General features: G+C 39.0%; 1 protein-coding gene across 18 annotated transcripts in view; it reads right to left on the bottom strand.

Annotated features, from left to right (window-relative positions):
* The window catches only part of LRRFIP2 (LRR binding FLII interacting protein 2), a 108,468-nt gene that overhangs the window by 15,634 nt on the left and 73,246 nt on the right, over positions 1-19,588 (bottom strand). For 11 of the 18 annotated variants that reach the window (XM_070455391.1, XM_070455392.1, XM_070455395.1 and 8 more), the window contains 5 exons: positions 19,079-19,123; positions 17,595-17,711; positions 14,603-14,674; positions 9,870-10,040; positions 2,015-2,107 (listed from right to left, as the gene is read on the bottom strand). In XM_070455391.1, coding sequence (XP_070311492.1) covers positions 2,015-2,107; positions 9,870-10,040; positions 14,603-14,674; positions 17,595-17,711; positions 19,079-19,123 — 498 coding nt within the window. The remainder of the gene's footprint in view (positions 1-2,014; positions 2,108-9,869; positions 10,041-14,602; positions 14,675-17,594; positions 17,712-19,078; positions 19,124-19,588) is intronic. The other 7 variants (XM_070455393.1, XM_070455397.1, XM_070455400.1 and 4 more) reach the window with 1 other exon arrangement.

Raw genomic sequence — 19,588 nt, 5'->3', positions numbered from 1 at the left:
TGACAACAAGCGGGAGTTTCTGAGCTCTTTTTAAAGCAGAACTGGAAAAAACATGAGAGGGACACAGCTCAATCATGCTCAATTTCCTTTAGCAGCATCTATGATAGCAAGAACATCATAAATTACAAATGATCATAGCAGTTTTTAGAAACACTTGAATTTTAGCATTCAGCAATTCTTAACTCTTTTGAGGAGGTAGTGATGCACAATTTATACCCTCATATTTAGCAGGTTTCATTTCTGCATTACTGGTAAATTATCATCTCCTACTTCCCTACTCACACATCTCTCATGTACTTTACCATGTGGTTCTCAATTCTAAAGACCAAAAAGCATTATTTTGGCATAGCCAAGACTCTTCAGTTAGAAGTAAATGCATATATTAACACCTGGCAGTGGTTCAGTCACTAAAGCGTGTCTGACTCTTGCGACTCCATGGACTGTAGCCCTCCAGGCTCCTCTGTCCATGAGATTTCTCAGGCAAGAATACTGGAGTGGGTTGCCATTTCCTTCTCCAGTATTAATATTTGAAGGATGTTAATTCTAAACATAAGAAAATACCTAAAACTTAAGTTTGCATACCCGGCACCTTAGGCTTTAAATTAAGAGACCATACTGACAAGTTGTAAAAGTCAAGCATTAAAATTCCTCTTAAATGCAATCATCACATTAAAAATCAGAACACTTAATCAGTTCTAATGTAAGTTACTGAATTTGAGAAGCAGCTCCCAAAGCAGTTTTATCATTCTTTTGAAATTGTAATGGGGAAAAATTATATATTTTAACTAGAAAAAGAAGTAAGTGGCTGGCATACTGACACATAAAAACAAGAAGACAAAAAGGGAGAAGCATTCACACATTATTTTTAAATGCCAGCAAGAAACAGAGTTTGGATAATATACTTCTTGCCATATATGGAAAAACCAAGACAACTAACTCCCTATGTAACCTGATATTTTCAAAGGGTTATCTGTGTTTGCATTTAGAATTCACAAATTCTACCCGCTTTCAGCAAGCCAAGTTCAGTTATTCTCAAGAATGACAAAAAAGTAATATAAATCCGCAAACAGAATCACTTCTTTTCCTCGATTAAATAATTTTTAAAGTCATTCACATGGGGGGAGGTAAAGTGAGTCAGATCCGCTGGGGGAAGAGAAAAAGGAGGGGGGAAAGTATCGGGGAGGGGAGCTCTGAACCACTAGGGACATGGATGAGCTGAGCGTGACCTACGAGGCGGCATCTCAGGGTCGCTGGAGCGGGCCTCCCTGACATCACCACGGCACCGCCGCTCATTAACACGAGACGCACCGGGAAACCACGCCGAGGAAGCAAGCAGGAGCCAGTCCCAATAAACCCAACCCCATATTTATAAAAAAATGGCAACCTCGAGAGGAAAACTGCATTTAAAGAAAAACAGAGATGCATGCCAGGTAGCGGGCCCAAAAGGATGAGAACGGCCATCAAAGGTTTCCTGGGGGCCCACAGGGCGCCCCTCCTAGGACCCTGCCGTGATCCTAGAGCTCCTTGCCAGGGGAGCCTGAGCCGCAGCCTCAGCCAAGCTTTGCCTTCTGTCTCCCACCAGGCATCCAGACAACTTCTTTTCATTTAGCCATTTCAGAAATGCACCTACCTGAGTGAAGATCAAACTTCTTCTTCCCCAAGAATCATGTCCCAAAATAGAGCATTCACTACATTCCCAAGAACCATGGTACTCTGAGGGGTTTCCTTTTGCCCACTTCCTAAGGTATCTTTAGGGAAGAGTGTGTTTAGGAATAAAAGACAGTAACCAAAGCTTCTGCTATTAAAAAGAAAATACTTACAGGGGTTACAGCATTAATTTTTTAAGCCTGCTCTCATGTTTCACACTTGTAAAATGTTAGGGTGTGGCCAAATGTGAAGAGACAGGTACAGGGTTTGTGGCATTTTAACCCCCTTCCCTCCCAACACACATGCCCTCATTCCATTTGGCGCATTTTCTCCTCAAAATAGGTATTTCCACAGTTCCCGGACGTACCTCAATTAGCTCATCTCTTTGTCGGAGGCCTTCTTTAAGCTCATCCATCTTGTGCTGTAGCACGCTACACATATGTTTCTGCCTTTCTAACTCCTGTTATTAAAGAAATGATACGGTTAACAGATGGTGGCACAGGACAGACGGAACAGCTACAACATAGTGACAGAGAGGCTGTGCGTGACCCCCAGAAACACACCTGTGCTGCCATGCACTGTAACTTAGAAAAATTCTGCATTCTACGGAAAGGTTCAGGAAATTCTCAATTTTCATCTCATATGATTACATGTCTAGAAAATCCAAACTAATCAATGGCAAAATTACTTTGAATAATGAAATGACTTAGTAAAACCACAGCTTATAAAATTAACATGCAAAATTCAAGAAGTGCCACAGATCAAAATAAGAGAGAAGATACAAGAAAGACACTATAAAAAAATAAAATACATACACATAAACTTGTAAGATATACCCAAAATACATACGAGGAAAATAATATAAAACATTCCTGGAAGACAGAGACGTAGGACTGAACCAATGGAAAGGCATGCCATATTCTTGAATAAAACAATGCATCATAAAAACATAGGTTCCCCCTAAAATAACCTATGCATTAAATGCAGTCCAAATAAAAATACCAACAGGTTTTTCTCCCCACAGAGCAACATAAGTTGATTATAAAGTTTATTTGGGAGAAAAACAAGAAAAAATAGCTAGAAAAACACAAAAAAAGAAATCTAATCTTATTAGATATTGAAACAGTATTATGCGGCTTATATAATTAAAAATGTTTTAATGGCTCATGAATACAGACCAATGGAATAGAATAAAAAATCCAGAAACAGGCCCAATCACATAGTAAACAACGACAAAACAAAAAGCGGTTCAAATCAATGAGAAAAGCTAGGCTTTTAAATTAGCAGTGTTGGCATAACTGGATATAAACACGGAAAAAGAAAACTGGAACTGAACTTCAGAGAACACACCAGAAGAGATGCACTGAAGGAAAACGGAGAGACAACCAGAGACAGGAGAACGGGAGCGAGACACACGGTCACTAGAGAAAAGGTGAGTGTATCGCCACAACCAAGGAGTGGGTAAAACTAAACCATGACTCAAAAATCTGCAAACAAGAAGCGGAATGGGGTAAAAAAACTGGACTACACAAAAATTTTAAACTTTCGGGAAACTCCCTGGAGATCCAATGGTTAGGGTTTTGTGCTTCCACTACAGAGGGCGGTGGTTTGATCCCTGGTTGGGGAACTAAGATTCCACAAGCAGTTGCAGCGGGGCCAAAAACCAAAAAAGAAAACAACTTTTGCATGGCAAAAACACTATAAACAAAGCAAAAAGACAAGTGACAAATGACTACAAAAAACTGTTACTAAGTTATATCAGAGACAAAAGGATACCATCTTTCCATATAGAGAGCCTCAAAAATTAGAAATAAGGAGGGGAAAACCCCCACTATTTATTAGAATAGGCTAAAAAAAAAAAGGGACAGTTCACAGAAAAAGAAGTACATTGCTCTGAATGTGAAAGGATGCCCATACTAAGAGAAATGCAAAATAAAACTGTTTTACACCAAAACATCAGTAAAAGTCCCCAAACACTATACTCAGGGGAAAGTAGTACGGAGAAGGAAACCGGCCCTCTCTTACAATATGTGGGAATACAAAATCGTACAACCCCAACAAAGGAGAGCATCATATCCAGCAGGGCCACCAGGCCTTCTGACCCAGCAAACTCACTTTTCTGACTCGCACAGATACCGGCAAAAATATAAAAAGACCTATGCAGTACACTGGTTTTGCAGGACTATTTTGAAGAGCAAAAAACTGCAAACAACTCAAATGTCCATTAATAGGAAACTGGAGGTACAAACTGTAGTATAAGTGATTAAAAAAAAAAGAAAGAGGAAAAGCTCTCTATATTAGTCATCAGGTGATAGAGTCAAGATACAGAAAAATAGTACAGTATGCTACCATTTTCTAAGAAAGGAGAAACACAAATATATTTCATTTTTTGAATGGGGGAAAAAGTCTTCTTAGGATTAAAAAAAAATGGGAGGATAAACCATTTAATTAAAAAAATTCCCTTAAGGAAGGAGAAAATCGGGATGAAGAGAATGAGACAAAAGACGGACTTCTTTGAATATATTTTTGTTACTGATTTGACTTCAGATCTGTGTAAATAATTCACAAATTGTGTAAAAAATTTCACTGTGGAAGCAACCCAAGTGTCCACTGACAGATGAAGGACAGACAAAATATGGTACATAAGTACAGTGGAGTAGTGTTCAGAAGAAAATCTCGTCACATGCTACAAACGGGAGTGAGCCCTGAGGACAGTATGCTAAGTAAAATAAGCCAGGAACAAAAAGACAGAGATGACCCCCCTTATATGAGGTACCTGGGGGAGTCACTCATAGGGACAGGAAGCAGAACTGCCGCCAGGAGCAGGAGGAGGAACTGGGGGGTTGTTCAATGGATACAGAGTTTCAGTTTTATAAGATGAAAAGTTTTCAAGAGCTGTTACACAACAGTGTGAATAAACATAAATGAAATGCACACTTTAAAACAGTTAAGATGGTAAATTTTGTTATTTTTAACCACAATTAAAAGTAAAAATAATTTCATAATAAAAAATTTGAAAAAGCAATTCCTAAATACTGAAAGGAAAATGTAGTGAACCTAATTGTATGTATTCAGTTAGTGATATAAGCACAGAGAAACTATTTCAAGTAACTTTAAAAACAATGGTTGTACTATATACAGCCAAACAGTAAAATAACAACCAAACACAGAAAAACAAACATGCTTTTAACTATTTTCAGTAATTATACTGCTGGTGGTAATGTTGGTATTGCTATTCTAGGTACTGTGGGATAAAGTGATGAAAATAGAATATAACAAAATTACCCCCATCCCAAGTGACTCTGAGAACTGGGAAGGGCATTTTCAGAAGAAGGAGATACACATATGTGAGACAGAGAGGTCAAGTAAAAATCCGAAGTCTGAATATAAATTAACACTATACACATGTTTTGACTTTAAAAACAAAAAACACCCCGTGCACACATCGCCCTCACACAGCCACTGAAAAGGCCTAGAGAGTCAGCAGCGCCGTGGCGCGTGCATCCTGACACCCACACCGCTCCAGCGAGAGCGCACCAGGGCTCCCTGGGCTGACAGCTGATTCAGGTCTGGGGCAGAAAACGTACCAGACAAGCCCTGAAAACTTGCTTACACCACACAGCAAAGAAGCTATCACAACCAATCAGACTCGGGTCGAAATTACTTGGGAATCAACCTGCAGATGTTCACTGCAGATCAACGTGGGACAACTTGAACACCAGTAAGAATAAAGCTACAGTGGATGGAAATCATCAAACAAATTCCTGCCTTCATAATGGTTTTTTAAAAATAATAATAATTGGTCACTGTGAGAGGATGCTAAACAATCAATTCCTTATTTTGAAAACTTGTAAACGAAGGAAAAGAGTCATGCTTTTATCTTGCCTTTACTATGTAAACTGTTTCACTGAGTAATAAGGGATGAGGGGCAATTTACACTAATAAATAAAGCAGAGTCAAGTGAAGAGACAAGTCATGGAATGGGAGAAAATATTTGCCAGCCATGTATCTGATGAGGAACTTAAATCTAGAATATACAACCCCTAACAATGCAATAACACAAAGATGATCCAATTTAAAAATGGGCAAAGAATCTGAACAGACGTTTCTCCATAGAAGATGTACAAACAGTACACATATCAAGATATACTCAAAATCATTAGTCATCAAGGAAATGCATTCCAAAGCCATATCTCCCAGGATGGCAAGGAAGAGACTCAGATAAGAACAAGTGTTGGCGAGGATGTGGAGAAATCAGAATCTGCATACATCACCGGAGGGAACAGAAAATGGTGCAACCACTTTGGAAAAGGGTCTGGTTATTCCTTAAATGTTTAAACACAGACCTGCTGAATGACCCAGCAATTCCACTCCTAGGTATAATATTTAAAAGAAAGATGAATGTTCCCACAAAAAACTTGTACACAAATGTTTATGGCAGCATAATTCATCACAGATAAAAAGTGAAAAAAATGTCCATCAACACATGAATGGATAAACATGGTATATCTATACAATGGAATATTATTAGGCTATAAATAGGGATGAAGTACAGATGCATGTACCACACAGATGAACTTGAAAATATTAACCAAAGTGAAACAGGCCAATTATAAAAGATTACATAGTATACGACTCCACTGATATGAAAGGCAACTAACTCTACAGAGACAGAAAGTAGAACCAACACTTAGGGCTGAGGGGCCGAGAGCGAGATGACTGCTGAAAGGTACGGGGCTGCTTTCTCACGTGATGAAACATTCCAAAATTGGCTGTGGTTGCACTTGTCTGTGAAGATGCAAAATAACCCACTGAACTGTACATTTAAGATGGATGAAGTATATGGTATGTGAATTATATCTCAATAAAACTGTTTTAAAACAATGATGGAAAAATAAAAGAAAGCAGTAAAGATAAAAATAGAATGTCATTTTGCCACCCCTAACCAACTAGGGATATAAACACCCTGTTGCAGTATCAGAGAGATGCCCTATACCTGGGCCTCCTGATGGAAAAGAATCTATGAAGTAGACTGAACCCACATGTGATTAAACCTCTAAACCTAACTATTTATAGGAAACACAGAAGAAAAAGGAGCATGGTAAAGAACCAGTTAATGAAACAGCAAAATCCCCAAGACTGTCAGAAACTGTTAAGACCAGCAATCCAGTTTCTTCAACCCATAAACTGCAAGAGAGAAAAAGAGATGAAAGGAAACCTATAAATAGAGATTTGTAAGACATGACAACCAACTCCAATGTGTGGAACTCATCAAGACTCTGATTAAGTGTAAAAAAGAAAAATCATTTATGACCTTTGAAACTGAAATTTTAACAATGACAGGATATACAGTATGAAGGAATTATTCTTTTCAGATGTAAAATGGTATTGCCATTATATTTTTAGAAAGAGAGTACATGTTTAAATTCATATTAAATTCAGGAATATTCTGGCGGTCCAATGGTTAGGACTTGGCACTTAATACTGTCCAAGATCTGGGTTCAATCCCTGGTCAGGGAACTAGGATCCCACCAGCCATACAGTGTGGGCAAAAAAAAAAAAACTCAGATTAAAATAGGGGGTATTTAGGACTTGCTTCAAGCAAACCGAGGGGAAGCGGACATGGTAAAACTGGCTCTGCATCGATGTCCTGTCTGTGGTCAGTGACAGGTTCGGAAAAATTCATTATACTTTTTTTTGGTCCGTTTAAAATCTGCAGTAAAAGATTTTGTTAAATCTCAGATAAACTAAAAAAAAGAAGAAAAGGAAAGAAAAAAGAAAAAGAATTCCCTACGATAATGCAGACATTTCTAACCAGGCACTCCGTCCCTGAAGTATAGACACAACATGTAAAACGCAGTTACCATAATCCCAGCAGAAGACACGAAAGACATTTTGAAAGGTGGCATGAATATTGTTGTGTAAAAGAACAGGAACATCTGTATGAGGCAGTATCTGTTCAGGAGGAGAGAGGTTGGGCTGAAGGTGCATCACAGACATGCCCACAAAGTCTTCTGCGTCACCGTATTTGAAGCAGATACCCAGGGTATTAAAAAAACACAAAGACTTTTCAAAGTCAAAAAGCACAAGATTCAGAAACAAAAACAAGCTGAAAGAAAACCACAGCTCTATGTATGCTAAGACATCTCTATATCCTAGAAAATGATAGGAGGGAAAATGAAGTAGGTGAAAACAGCTTATCACAGGGATTTTTTTTTTTTTTTTAATGTTCCAGGTCATTGGAGAAGATAGAAAGAGAAGAACTCCTTTTAGTACTGACCATTCAATACATACCATGAGCTTTTCTTCTAATCTGTTAGAAGCAAGAGCCAGAAATAGACACAAAAAATGTGTGGCAAGGTAGAAAAAGAGTCCAAGGACTAAGAAAAGTAAGATGGCTTGGACTCTCCAAAACTAGCTGATGAGATACACAAAGAATCAAAGAGGAATCCATCTACCATCACCGCAATGTCAAGGAGCCACTGTCATCAATATGAAAACACCCAGAAGCCCCAGTCACCTTATCTAGATGTAGGTCTTCTTATCCTAATGTTTTTGTTTACAAACATTATTTTTTCTGAGGAGTTTAAGGCAAAATCCAGCAGAAACTACAGAGTTCCCAAATACCCCTGTCCCCCCTCCCCCTTTCCAGAACAGCCTTCCCCCACTATCAACATCATAAACCAGTGGGGTATATTTGTTGCGGGGCTTCCCTGGTAGCTCAGACAGTAAAGCATCTGCCTGCAATGTGGGAGACCTCAGTTCAATCCCTGGGTTGGGAAGATCTCCTGGAGAAGGCAATGGCAACCCACTCCAGGACTCTTGCCTGGAAAATCCCATGGATGGAGGAGCCTGGTAGGCTACAGCCCATGGGGTCGCAAAGAGTCGGACACGAATGAGAGACTTCATTCATATTCGTTGCAATCAATGAGCCTACACTGACATGTCACTGTCACTCAAAGCCCATAGCTGACATTAGAGTTCACTCTCTGTTGTACATTCTGTGAGTTGTGATAAATGTACAATGTATGATATAGAATAGCACTGCTGCCCTAAAAATCTCCTGCACTCTGCCTCTTCAGCCTTCCTTCCCCTAATCCTGCTGCAAATACTTCGTAACACTTTGTAAAAGTGACGAAAACAGACTGGAATGAGCATTTTCAGCCCTTAAGAAATCCCTATAGAGTCTACAGTAATAATGTGGGTCCCTTAGAGGTTATATTAACACCTTCTCTCCCTTTATTACGTACAAATACAGATTGTTATTGCTTCTAACAATTCACCAAAGCACATTTCCTAAATTCTTTTCTTTTTTTCTTTAACACAATGTACCGGCAGCTCATTTCTTCATAGTAATATCCATCTGTCCTCTGCTTGGACTGATTTCAGCACTTTTTAAAAAATCCAATAAGCTTTTCAAGGCAACTCAGCTTGTTTCCTGTGGCTGTCAAAAGGCAAAACCAGGCCTTGGGCAGAGGCTTTTATTTTCCATCTGCACATTTTAACAATATAGCTTACAAATCGCTAAAGAAAACATCTGCTGATTTCTGATCCACACCTCCACACTGCTGTTTCCAAATAACTGGTTAAAGACTTCTCCCCAATCATTTAGAAAACAGGTTCTCTTGAAAAATGAGAGAAGAAAAGAAGAGAGAAGAGAAGAAAAAAAGAAAAGAGAAAAAGCGAGCCATCTCACTGAAAGTCTCTGGAGCTTTGTGAAGTTCTAGCAGTTATAACAGGAAGAAGTAATTCACTCTAATTGTCGAATTAAGAGATAGAAAATAAAGATCAAATTTGAACTGCATTCTGTTTTCAGAAACTAAAGGAGGTGATAAGTTTCCCCTCATGGAAATAAATCTTATAAAAATTAAAAAAGGAAAATATTCCAGGAATGGCAGTCTTACGTTGATTTCCTTGCAGCAACCAGTTTTGAGGGAAATACCAGTCCCCAGGACCCTGGCCTCTTCCATCAAAGCCAGTACTTTAAAAAAAATTTTTAATTCTCCTTTATTCTTCATCGATAATACTAACAACCATTTACTGAAAAAATACTATGTGCTAAATAAACACTTTATAGTCAGTAATAATCATTAACCTCTCATCACAGAACTATGATGTAGGCATTACTGGCCCCATTTTACAGAAGAAAACAGTACTTTTTAAACAGCAGGTTTTAATTTTCTTACCCCAGAGAAAGGCATGATGTAAAATGAGCAAATTACCTTTGATTTTTCTTCATTTTCTCTATAAAATTCTGCCATCTGTTCCTCCTGCTCTTCAATAACATCCTTGAGGGTATCTACTTGGTATATCAAATTGTTCTTCTCATTGTCTAACTGTGCATTGGAAACCATGGCTTTCTTGTATTTTTCTTCCACTTCAGACAAAGACTCCTAAATGAAAGTCAGAGTCATCAGTCTGATATCTAAAATATGTTCATCACCTACAGCACAGGCACACACACAGGAAGACGCATTTTTGCAAAATACAAGCAGTTTTGGAAAATCTTTGTTTAGTGACATGCACATGAAACAGGAGGCGACAATAAGCCAAGAATGCCATTATAAGCACTTTATGGGCTCTCTGCTATCCAAGAAAACAAAATCAAGCAGCAACATAGCCTCCAAAAGACAAAAAAGCATGCAGACAACACGTAAGAGTCAGAGTGTAAAAGTCATAAAACGGAGACTCGTGAATGTTTTCAGAAATGTTGCTCCTGTGGTTTTCAACAGCAAGCTGTCTGGCACTCTGAGCGCAACGACAGGGATACAGCCTCTTTTTTACAAGCAGGCTTCACACCCCTTTGAGTCTCACCAATTCTTGGATCTCTGTTTTCAGTACCTTCCTGTTCTGCATAATGTTAATAAATGTATACACATTTTCTCTGGACATTATTCACATACTAGCCATTTAAAATAAGTTAAGCGACACAAAAACAATTATTTTCTTAAAGAGAGCTACCAGGAGAATTCCCCGGCGGCCCAGTGGTTAGGACTCCGCGCTTTCACTGCAGGGCCTGGGTTCAACCCCTGGCTGGGAACTCAGATAACACAAGCCCGGCTGCAAGCCCCTCCTCCCCACGCCCAAAAAAGTGCTACCACTGAATGCCTAAATTTTTATATACTTCAAAGTTTTCTGCCTAAAATAGCTTACAGTCTGTTTTTAAATAGCTGCTTCTATTTTGGTAGATTACTATTACCTAGCAACATTTTTAAAGCTAAAAAGAAAAACATTTCACATAGAAAAAGTCATCACTTCTGTATTTTTAAAATACTGATGCAAATGGTAAACAAAAGAGCAATGATATTTGAACTGAGGGTTCAGAGAGTCCAGAATCCTTTACACATTTATGATCAACTGATATTGCACAAGGGTGCCCAGACAACTCAGTGGGAAAGAATAGTTTTTTCATAAATGCTGTTGGGGCAACTAAGATCCACATGCAAGCAAATAAAGGTGAACTCCTACCTCACACCAAACACAAAAATTAACTCAAAATGGATCACAGTCCTAAATTAAAAGCCAAAATTATAAAACTCTTCCCCCAAAACACAGAAGTAAATCTTTATGACTGGCGTAGGCAGTGGTTTCTCAGATATGAAACCAAACTATCAATGTAAGAAAAAAACAGACTTTATCAAAATTAAAAACTTTTATGCTACAACTATATCATCAAGAAAATAAAGACCATGCAAAAAATGGGAGAAAACATTTGTAAATCTTATATCTGATAAGGTACCTGTATCTAGAATATATAAAGAATACTTATAAATCAACAATTAAAAGACACACAATTCAATTTTAAAATGGGAAAGGATTGATATTCCTCCAAAGAGGGTACAAAATGGTAAGCATAAAAAAATATTCTTAATATCATTAGTGATTAAAGAAATAAGATCAAAACCATAATGAGATACTACTCTAGACTGAATAGGATGGCTATTGTACATAATCAAAAAAAGAGAGAACAAGTGTTGGTGAGGAAATGGAAAAACCAGAATCCTCATCCATTGCTAGTAAGAATGTAAAATAGTGCAGCTGCTTCAGGAAAAGAGTCTGGCAGCAAGTCAGAATGTTAAACATAGAATTGCCATATGACCCAACACTTCTATTTCTAGGTAATCTGCTCAAGAGAAATGAAAAGATGTATCTATACAAAAAACTGGACACAAATGTTTATGGCAGCATTATTCGTAACAGCTCCAAACTATAAACAATTCAAATGCCTATCAACTAATAAATGGATAAACAAAATGTAGTAAATCTGTACACGGTAATGTTACCAATTTTTACATATACACACACACACACACACACACACACACAGATGCATGTTATGACATGGATGAATCTTGAAAACATTAAGTAAAAAGTCAATCACAAAAGATGACATTGACTAGTGGTCTGGGAGTGAAGGAATGGAGAAAAACTGCTGATTAGTATGGGGTTTCTTTCTGGGGTAATGAAAATACTGTAAAACTGGTGATGTCTGTGCAACTGTGACTATACAAAAAAAAACCCAAACCAACCACTACACCGTACACTTTTTCAATAGGTAAATTTTATGGCATGTGAATTTTATCTTAATGAAGACACACACACACATACATACACTTAATTGTTCGCAAATCAGGAGTATATTAATGTTTTGGGGTTTTTTCCAGAGAAAATGAACAAACTTTTAGCCCAACCCCACACAATGCAGAATTTAGAGTGATTCTGATCCATCTTAGAGACAAATAGCAAAAAAGAAAAAAAAAGAAGAAGAAAAGTCATCCTCACAACTCAGTCCCATACAAAATGGGGCATGACTGCACGAACACCAGAATCTAAGGTAGTTTAAGCAGCAGCTCCAAGGATACAACATATAAAATAATAAAATTGACATAAAATGTGTGGAATGTACTTTTCTTTAAACAACAGACCACAGAGGACTAGTTTAAGTGTCAAGGTACTTTTAATGATTTTAATCTAGTTCACACAGTGATACCCAAAAGGAATTAGTCTACTTAAATATATCCAAGGAACTGATTTTCAGTGTAGGTTCTGGACTAGAAGCAACAACATTATCTAGGACCTGGTTAAAAATGAAAACTTTCAATAACCCCATCCTAGACGTTTTGAATGAGAGAATCTGGGAGTAGAGTCCAGCAATCTGTGCTATTAATGAGACCCAGGTGATGATGGATGAAGTTGGAGTGGGGAAAAAAACCCCTCACAGGCAAACATACTTGAGAATAATGTCATAAGCAATGACCTACCATTCTTTTTTAATAGGATATGGGTACATCACACCACTGTGCTTTGACCACCAACTGGATGATTTCATAAATGACTTTTTTCTTCTGTTTAAAAGACTCATTTCAAGGATAAACACAATCTGAAGTCAAGTTAAGTTATACACTATGAATGAAGGAAAGGGGTCTTATCTGTTCAGAGTCTCAAATAAGGTGAATCTGTTTTCTGTATCCTTCAAAGAATGCAATAAATGGTAGGTCAAAAAGAGGAAAATGTTAAAAATAAAATGACAAACAAGTAGAATTTCTCTGAATCATTTGCTTTCCTGATACATTATGTTACATTCAATACTTTAAAATGAATGTATTGATTGAAAGTCCTGGATTTGTTCCCTTGATCTGAGATATTTCCAAGTCATAGCTCCAAAACTTGAAGATGAGAGCAACGAGGCTGAGTGAGCACATAGGCACGCTGACTGGACTCTCCTGATGCTCACCAGTGCCCACACACGGCTGTCAGTGGTGTCTGGGCGTCCCAGGAATGCTCTCCACAGGCCTTCCCACCCTTCGGTCCTGAGCCTTAACCGTGTGCCTTTTGGGCCACAGTCACCTGCGGGAAGGTCTCGGCTGGCAGTTGGCCCAAGTCCAGTCATGCCAGGGCAGCTGAGCAAAGCCTTTGCTTGTTAGGTTCATGCTGTGTTCTTGGGGCATCACCCAAGTCACTTTTCTGAATGCCTTGTCTGCATATTTTGAGAGGCCTGGTGTCTATTTCTATATTAAATAGGGAACTACCTGTGTTCAGAGAAACTTACAGTAATTCATATGTTAGATCTGCACTTTGTAAGAAAACACAGGGAAGAGCATGATAATCAAGTGCCATTTATAACTAACATGTCTGCCACACACCTACACTTCTATTGAAAACTGGTATCCATTCTTGCTACCATTTAAAAAGGGAATGTGTTAGTCGCTCAATCATGTCTGACTCTTTGTGACCCCATGGACTATAGCCTCTGTCCATGGAATTCTCCAGGCAAAAAGACTGGGGTGGGTTGCCTTCTCCAGGGGAACTTCCCAACCCAGGGATCGAACCTGGGTCTCCTGCATTGCAGGGAGACTCTTTACCATCTGAGCCACCAGGGAAGATCCCTATTTAAATTTACCTTCAAATTCTTTAAGGCACTGAATCTGTGTAACCCTTTTTGACCTACATGTAAAAAAACCACCAAAACACAGTCCTCATGCTTCAGGGTCTTTCCACCACAGGGATTATTTATAGGAATGCTCTCTCTCAGATGCTTCTTCCTCCTGTTTCTAACACTGAATTTGGTGACAGAAATAGGCAATGCTCTTTTGTTTAGCTTGGAAGAATTTTAAGGTTTAATTCTCAATAAAAAAAAAATATTCTTAGAACACTTCTTAGGTTTTTGCCTAACTCAATTTTGTAAGGCTAAGACACAAGGGATATGTAAGTATTTTACAAGGTTTAAAAACTGAAGCCGACTATCTTTTGCTGAATAGTCCCAAAACTACACCACACATGTAAATATCAGCAGAGACTGGAAGTTCGCCTTTCACTGCAGGTTAAGCACATGCTTAAAAGACAAACACGGTTAGTAAAGCCATGTGCAGTGGGGTTAAGAGAACTCGGGAAACCACCGTTACTGACACTTCTGCGCACAGAGAGCATGCTTGGGCTGCAGAAAGGGCCCTGATACCTTCAGTTCTTTAAGCCCCTGCATGTATCTCCCTTCTACATCCTGAATCTGGTCCTTAAGGTCATAGATATCCTGCAGGACATAGAATGAACCATTGCATAAAACCACACACGCCAAGTCTCAAAGGATTCATGAAAATGTGAATTACTTCTGTATAGACCAGGCCAAAAGAAGAGACAAGCTTAAAGTACACAAGCTTAACTGCCACTCCAAACAGACATGAGATGGTGGGGCCGGGGAAGGCCCTAGAGTAACCAATTCAACTTATTAAAAATTTTCTTGGCATTGATTCCTGTTGAAGCAATAATAGCAAACAGGGGCATGGCTGTGTATGGACAAAAGCTATCGCTTATAACATTTTTTAAAACACAATTTTGAAAATTGCATAAATCATTTAAATAATTTTGAGTATAACACTTCACCAAGAACTAGTAAAATATGTAGCAAATTAATTACAAGTTGAAAATTTTACTGAGTTATGCAGAAGTTTTTAAAAAATGGAAAACTAGATATGAACAAAGTTGTGTTTCAATGACTTGGTTACTGACCACAGTTCATTTGGGAGAAAGAGAAGGGAGGGAAATTAAACACAAACCTTTTTAAATACAATGTCAAATGAGACAGTCTATCCTGAGGACACCATTTAAATGATGAGAAAAGTCTTTGCTCCAAATGTTACCATAATCCTTATAAAAAAAAGTAAAGCAGGTCAAATTTTAAATGGAAAATATTGTCTCTCTTGTACCCAACCTTGCTACATGAGATCTATTCTGGATGGTTGATTTAGGTTGGAAATAACAGCTACAGACCCTTGAACATAACTTTACAATTACAGGCAGGAACAATGGCCCATTGCACAGAGTTTCTACATTACATAACATTTCCCCTGCCTCTTCATTCCCTCCCCAGGGGGCCTGTTACTCCTCGGTTCCCTCAATGTTTACCAAGCACCGATGCTGTGCTTGGTCGCTCAGTCGTGTCTGACTGCGACCCCACGGACTGTAGCCCGCCTGGCTCCTCTGTCGATGGGCATTCCCCAGGCAAGAATGCTGGAGTGGGTTGCCATGCCCTTCTCCAGGGGATCCTCCCAACCCAGGGATCGAACCCAGGTCTCCTGCACTGCAGGAGGATTCTTCACTGTCTGAGCCACCAGAGAGTGCCTACTAGGAGCCAGACACTAGCTCATTATACAAGCGCATTTCCTTCCAAGAGGTTGTAAATAGCGAGCACAAGCTGAGTCTGAAGCTGGAAAGCCCCATCCTCCTGTCTTTCGCTGGACTAGAAAACAGCATTTAAAGGCAAGAACTGAGCTTATTTACCTTGTACCCCCACGCTTTGCCTGGTACTAAGAGCTCAACAACACTGGCCCCTTCAAAGTCAGAGCTGGGGTGACCTGGGCCGCCGCCTGCACAGCCACGGCCACTGCCGCGACCCTCCCTAGCCTCTGCTAATCCTCAGCCCACTGTACAAGCTGTCCGTATCACACACCACCCCTGCTCCTGACTCGGTCACCCATGGTCCCTCCCTCCTCCTCTCCTGTGTCCGGGGAAGGGGCGCCCACCTCCCCCAGCCTTATCTGGACATTCCTCTCACCCACTCAGGCACTTTCTGTTCAGTTATTCCTCTCCTTAACTTCATGGTCACTCTCTAATGGCTCAATCCAACCAATGAAAATAATAACTAAGGCTGCCTTTAAAAGAAAGCAAAAACCCTCTCTTAACACTCTATTATTGACCAATCAACTTCCAGCCTCCAATACTCTCTTTCAGAGGAAGCTGCCTGCATTTCCTCCCATTACTGTTTTGACTTGCTCATCTCCTCCCCACTGTTCAACCACAGGGTAACAGTTCTCCTTGCCTCCAACGTTTCTTCCAGCCTGTGGTCAATCTTTAGGAATGCAAATCAGATAACACCGCTTCCCTGCTTCATATCCCACTGTTGTCAGGGTGAACCTGAATTCCTCTCAGGCGGCCACACAAAGTGTTTTGAGACGTGGCCCATCATTACTCCTCCAGCCTTCTCTCTCATCCATTACAAATCCTCACTTTCCATCCTATCCTCTGGCAACTCTGATACCCAGATAACCTTCTGGTTCTCTGAATTTATCAGAGAACACCTTCACGCTTCAGCTTCTTTGCCTGGTTAATTTTTATTGTTCCTTCACTCCTTCTCTCCTCTGAAAAGCCTTGCATTATCTCTTCTAACTTAGATGATGCTTCTCTGAATTCCCTTAACAGTCTTACTCTTGCTACTATGATAGTACCACACCACCTGGCTTTACTGGTTTATATTCACTTGTCTCCCATGTGAAACAGTGAATTCCTCAGGTTTCCAATTCCTCAGGTTGCCTGAACCTATGGGGCCAAGTGCTCGATAAATGTTGAATGAATGAATAAATGCAGTTTTTATTACTACCCTTGCCCCGTTCCTCACAAACAGGATGCTCAGCAAATAGACATTCATAGACATTTTGAAAGGGTTATTAGTGAGGCTGGAGGCTCAACTAACGGGTTAAATGAGCTTTCATTACTCGGGTATTTCTGTCATCCCAAATATTATTATACTTGTCTTATCATGAAACTCTGAGAGATAACTGTATTCAGGCAGCCAAATAATGCTATAATGGCTCAAAAGACTAATAATCCCCAATGTCTGGTTCCCTGTACACCCACATATTTTCCATTTAAAATGTGGCCAATTATTTGAAAGGATGACTTTTATATACATTAGAAAGTTTTTTTGGCATTTGTAAACTAGCAGAACTCATTCCAAATACCATCAAATGTTCAGGAAAGAGAACAGAAAAGAATTAACTAATCTTCCTTTCAGACCCTAGTCACATTCTTGAACTGTATTAACATTTTTTTTTTTAAAGAACTCATACTTCTTTCCTTCCTACCAAATCACATTAAATGTTAAATGGTTCCAGTATACTACAAAGAAGTCAAAAATAAAAAATATTTATAAAAAGCAAACCAAAATGGCGGTTTACCCGCAATTCACTTAATGAGGTGTCTGGGTCTATTAAGCTGCTGGTATCCCCGCTTCCTCGCCTGGATGAGTTTCCACTTAGAGGGGTTGTTGCTGAGGCAGAATTTCGAGATGAAGGCTAGAGAAAAAGAAAGATGACACTTTTGAGTCTTAGTTCTTCAAAAATAAATTTGCTGTGGAAACTAAAAGCGGGGCAGGGTGACAGGAAGAGCTAACACAGCGTGGATAAGAAGTCACCGAACGCAGTCCACAAGCAATTTAGACGGGCCTCGGTGGGGAGCTGGGGAGGGGGGTTAGCCCGAGACGGGCCCAGGCATACTCGGCACTACTCGTGTGCTCACCCGTTTGGAATCTAGCATTCATAACCACTAAGAAGAAAGAGTTCGTGTGAAGAGCTGTCTGTTTTCTAAGTTTATCTTTGCTGTACTGTAAACAGCGCTGGGGTGAGGACAGCAGCTTGATTTTAAACAGTTTCAGAATGCTATGTTGGCATGCTAATCATTAGGTTCCTGAAGCTGCTTCTTTAGAACCTTCTCTTTTACCAACGCTTTGTCGATAAAAGCTGGAGACACTGTCTGCAGCTGAGAGCAACAGCATTTCGCCCTCAGCTGCGGATGATGCTCCTGATTAATAAACGGCAGAGATATGGGATGTTCAATTAATTCAGCAGACAACTAGCCACATGTGGCAACTGAGCACTTGGAGTGTGACTGGTCCAAATTGAGAATTCTTTCTCAGGTGTGAAATACACACCAGATTTCGAAGTCTTGATATGGAAAAAAGAATGTAAAATATCTCACTGATAAGTTTTCATGTTGGTTATGCTTAAAATATTTTGGACATTTGGGTTAAATAAAATACATCATTTGAATTAATTTTATCTGCTTCCTTTTACTATTTTAGTGGGACTGCTAGAAAGTTCACATGTGGCTTACATTTGTGGCTTGCACTATATTTCTACTGCACAGAACTGGCATATCATTGGGGACATAGCAAAAAATTAATCCAGATAATTTCCTAGGATGACTTTCTAAAAATGTTTCTAGAAGAAAGTTAGAGACTTTTTTTTTTTAAACACAGAGCAACTCCTAAAAAGGAATTATTTCACTTCAAAGAAATAATTTATCTATACAGGAAAAAGAAAGAAAACCTTCAGAGTTTGTCACCACCATTTCTAAAGACCTTCCCCACTTTCAGTGTGTAATGGTTTCTTCTCAGGTTGAAATTCTAGAGGAATGAAAATCAAAAGAGCAGCCACAAATTTAAGAGGTGACATGCAAGGAAACAAAATGCAGTGTCTCTTCTCTTCCCAGGGCTTCACATGATTCAACTGCAGAGGAATTTGGGGGTCAAGGACAGGAAGTAGATGAAGAAAGGAAGAGTAACTCCATCAGTTAAACTGTTGTAAAATCAAGAATAAAATAGTAGTAGAAAGTAAGCTAGTGATCTCAAGAACTTAATTTCCTTAGGAATTTATATACTCACCCTTGTGTAATTTTCAGCATACTGTTTATCAGATTTTTCATCCAACTAGAAAAGAACAGAGATAAAAATCAGAAAAGATGTTGAGCACTTTGATTTTTTTAAGGGGGAAGAAAAAAAGAAGTGACACCATTTGAGTTCTCCAAGCTCAACTGATATTTGGATCCTAAAAGTAAACATACTAAAACTGAAATAAAAGTTGGGACACAGAAGACAAGATGTTAACTTCAATTCTTATTCAAGGAGGACAGAGTAAGCGTGCTATCCTTACGAAAAAAGTTAGAACTTTTGCATAGATTTTTCTTTTCATGGTATTTGAAACAAAGAAAACTGCATATAAATGTAAACTCTAGCATTGCAAAAGTTACACACACACAAAAATACTCATACATGGAAGAAGAAAAAGTGTGATAAAACCAAAAGCCAACAAACTTTATTACATTATTAGTACACAGGACACATAGATAAGGCTAGCGCACTTAGCCAAAAAAGTTCAGACTGAACTACAGTATG

This window comes from Odocoileus virginianus, chromosome 26, assembly GCF_023699985.2.
Source record: "Odocoileus virginianus isolate 20LAN1187 ecotype Illinois chromosome 26, Ovbor_1.2, whole genome shotgun sequence".
Classification (NCBI taxonomy): domain Eukaryota; kingdom Metazoa; phylum Chordata; class Mammalia; order Artiodactyla; family Cervidae; genus Odocoileus; species Odocoileus virginianus.
Note: the sequence above shows the minus strand (reverse complement) of the source record. Positions and strands in the feature narration are given on the sequence as shown.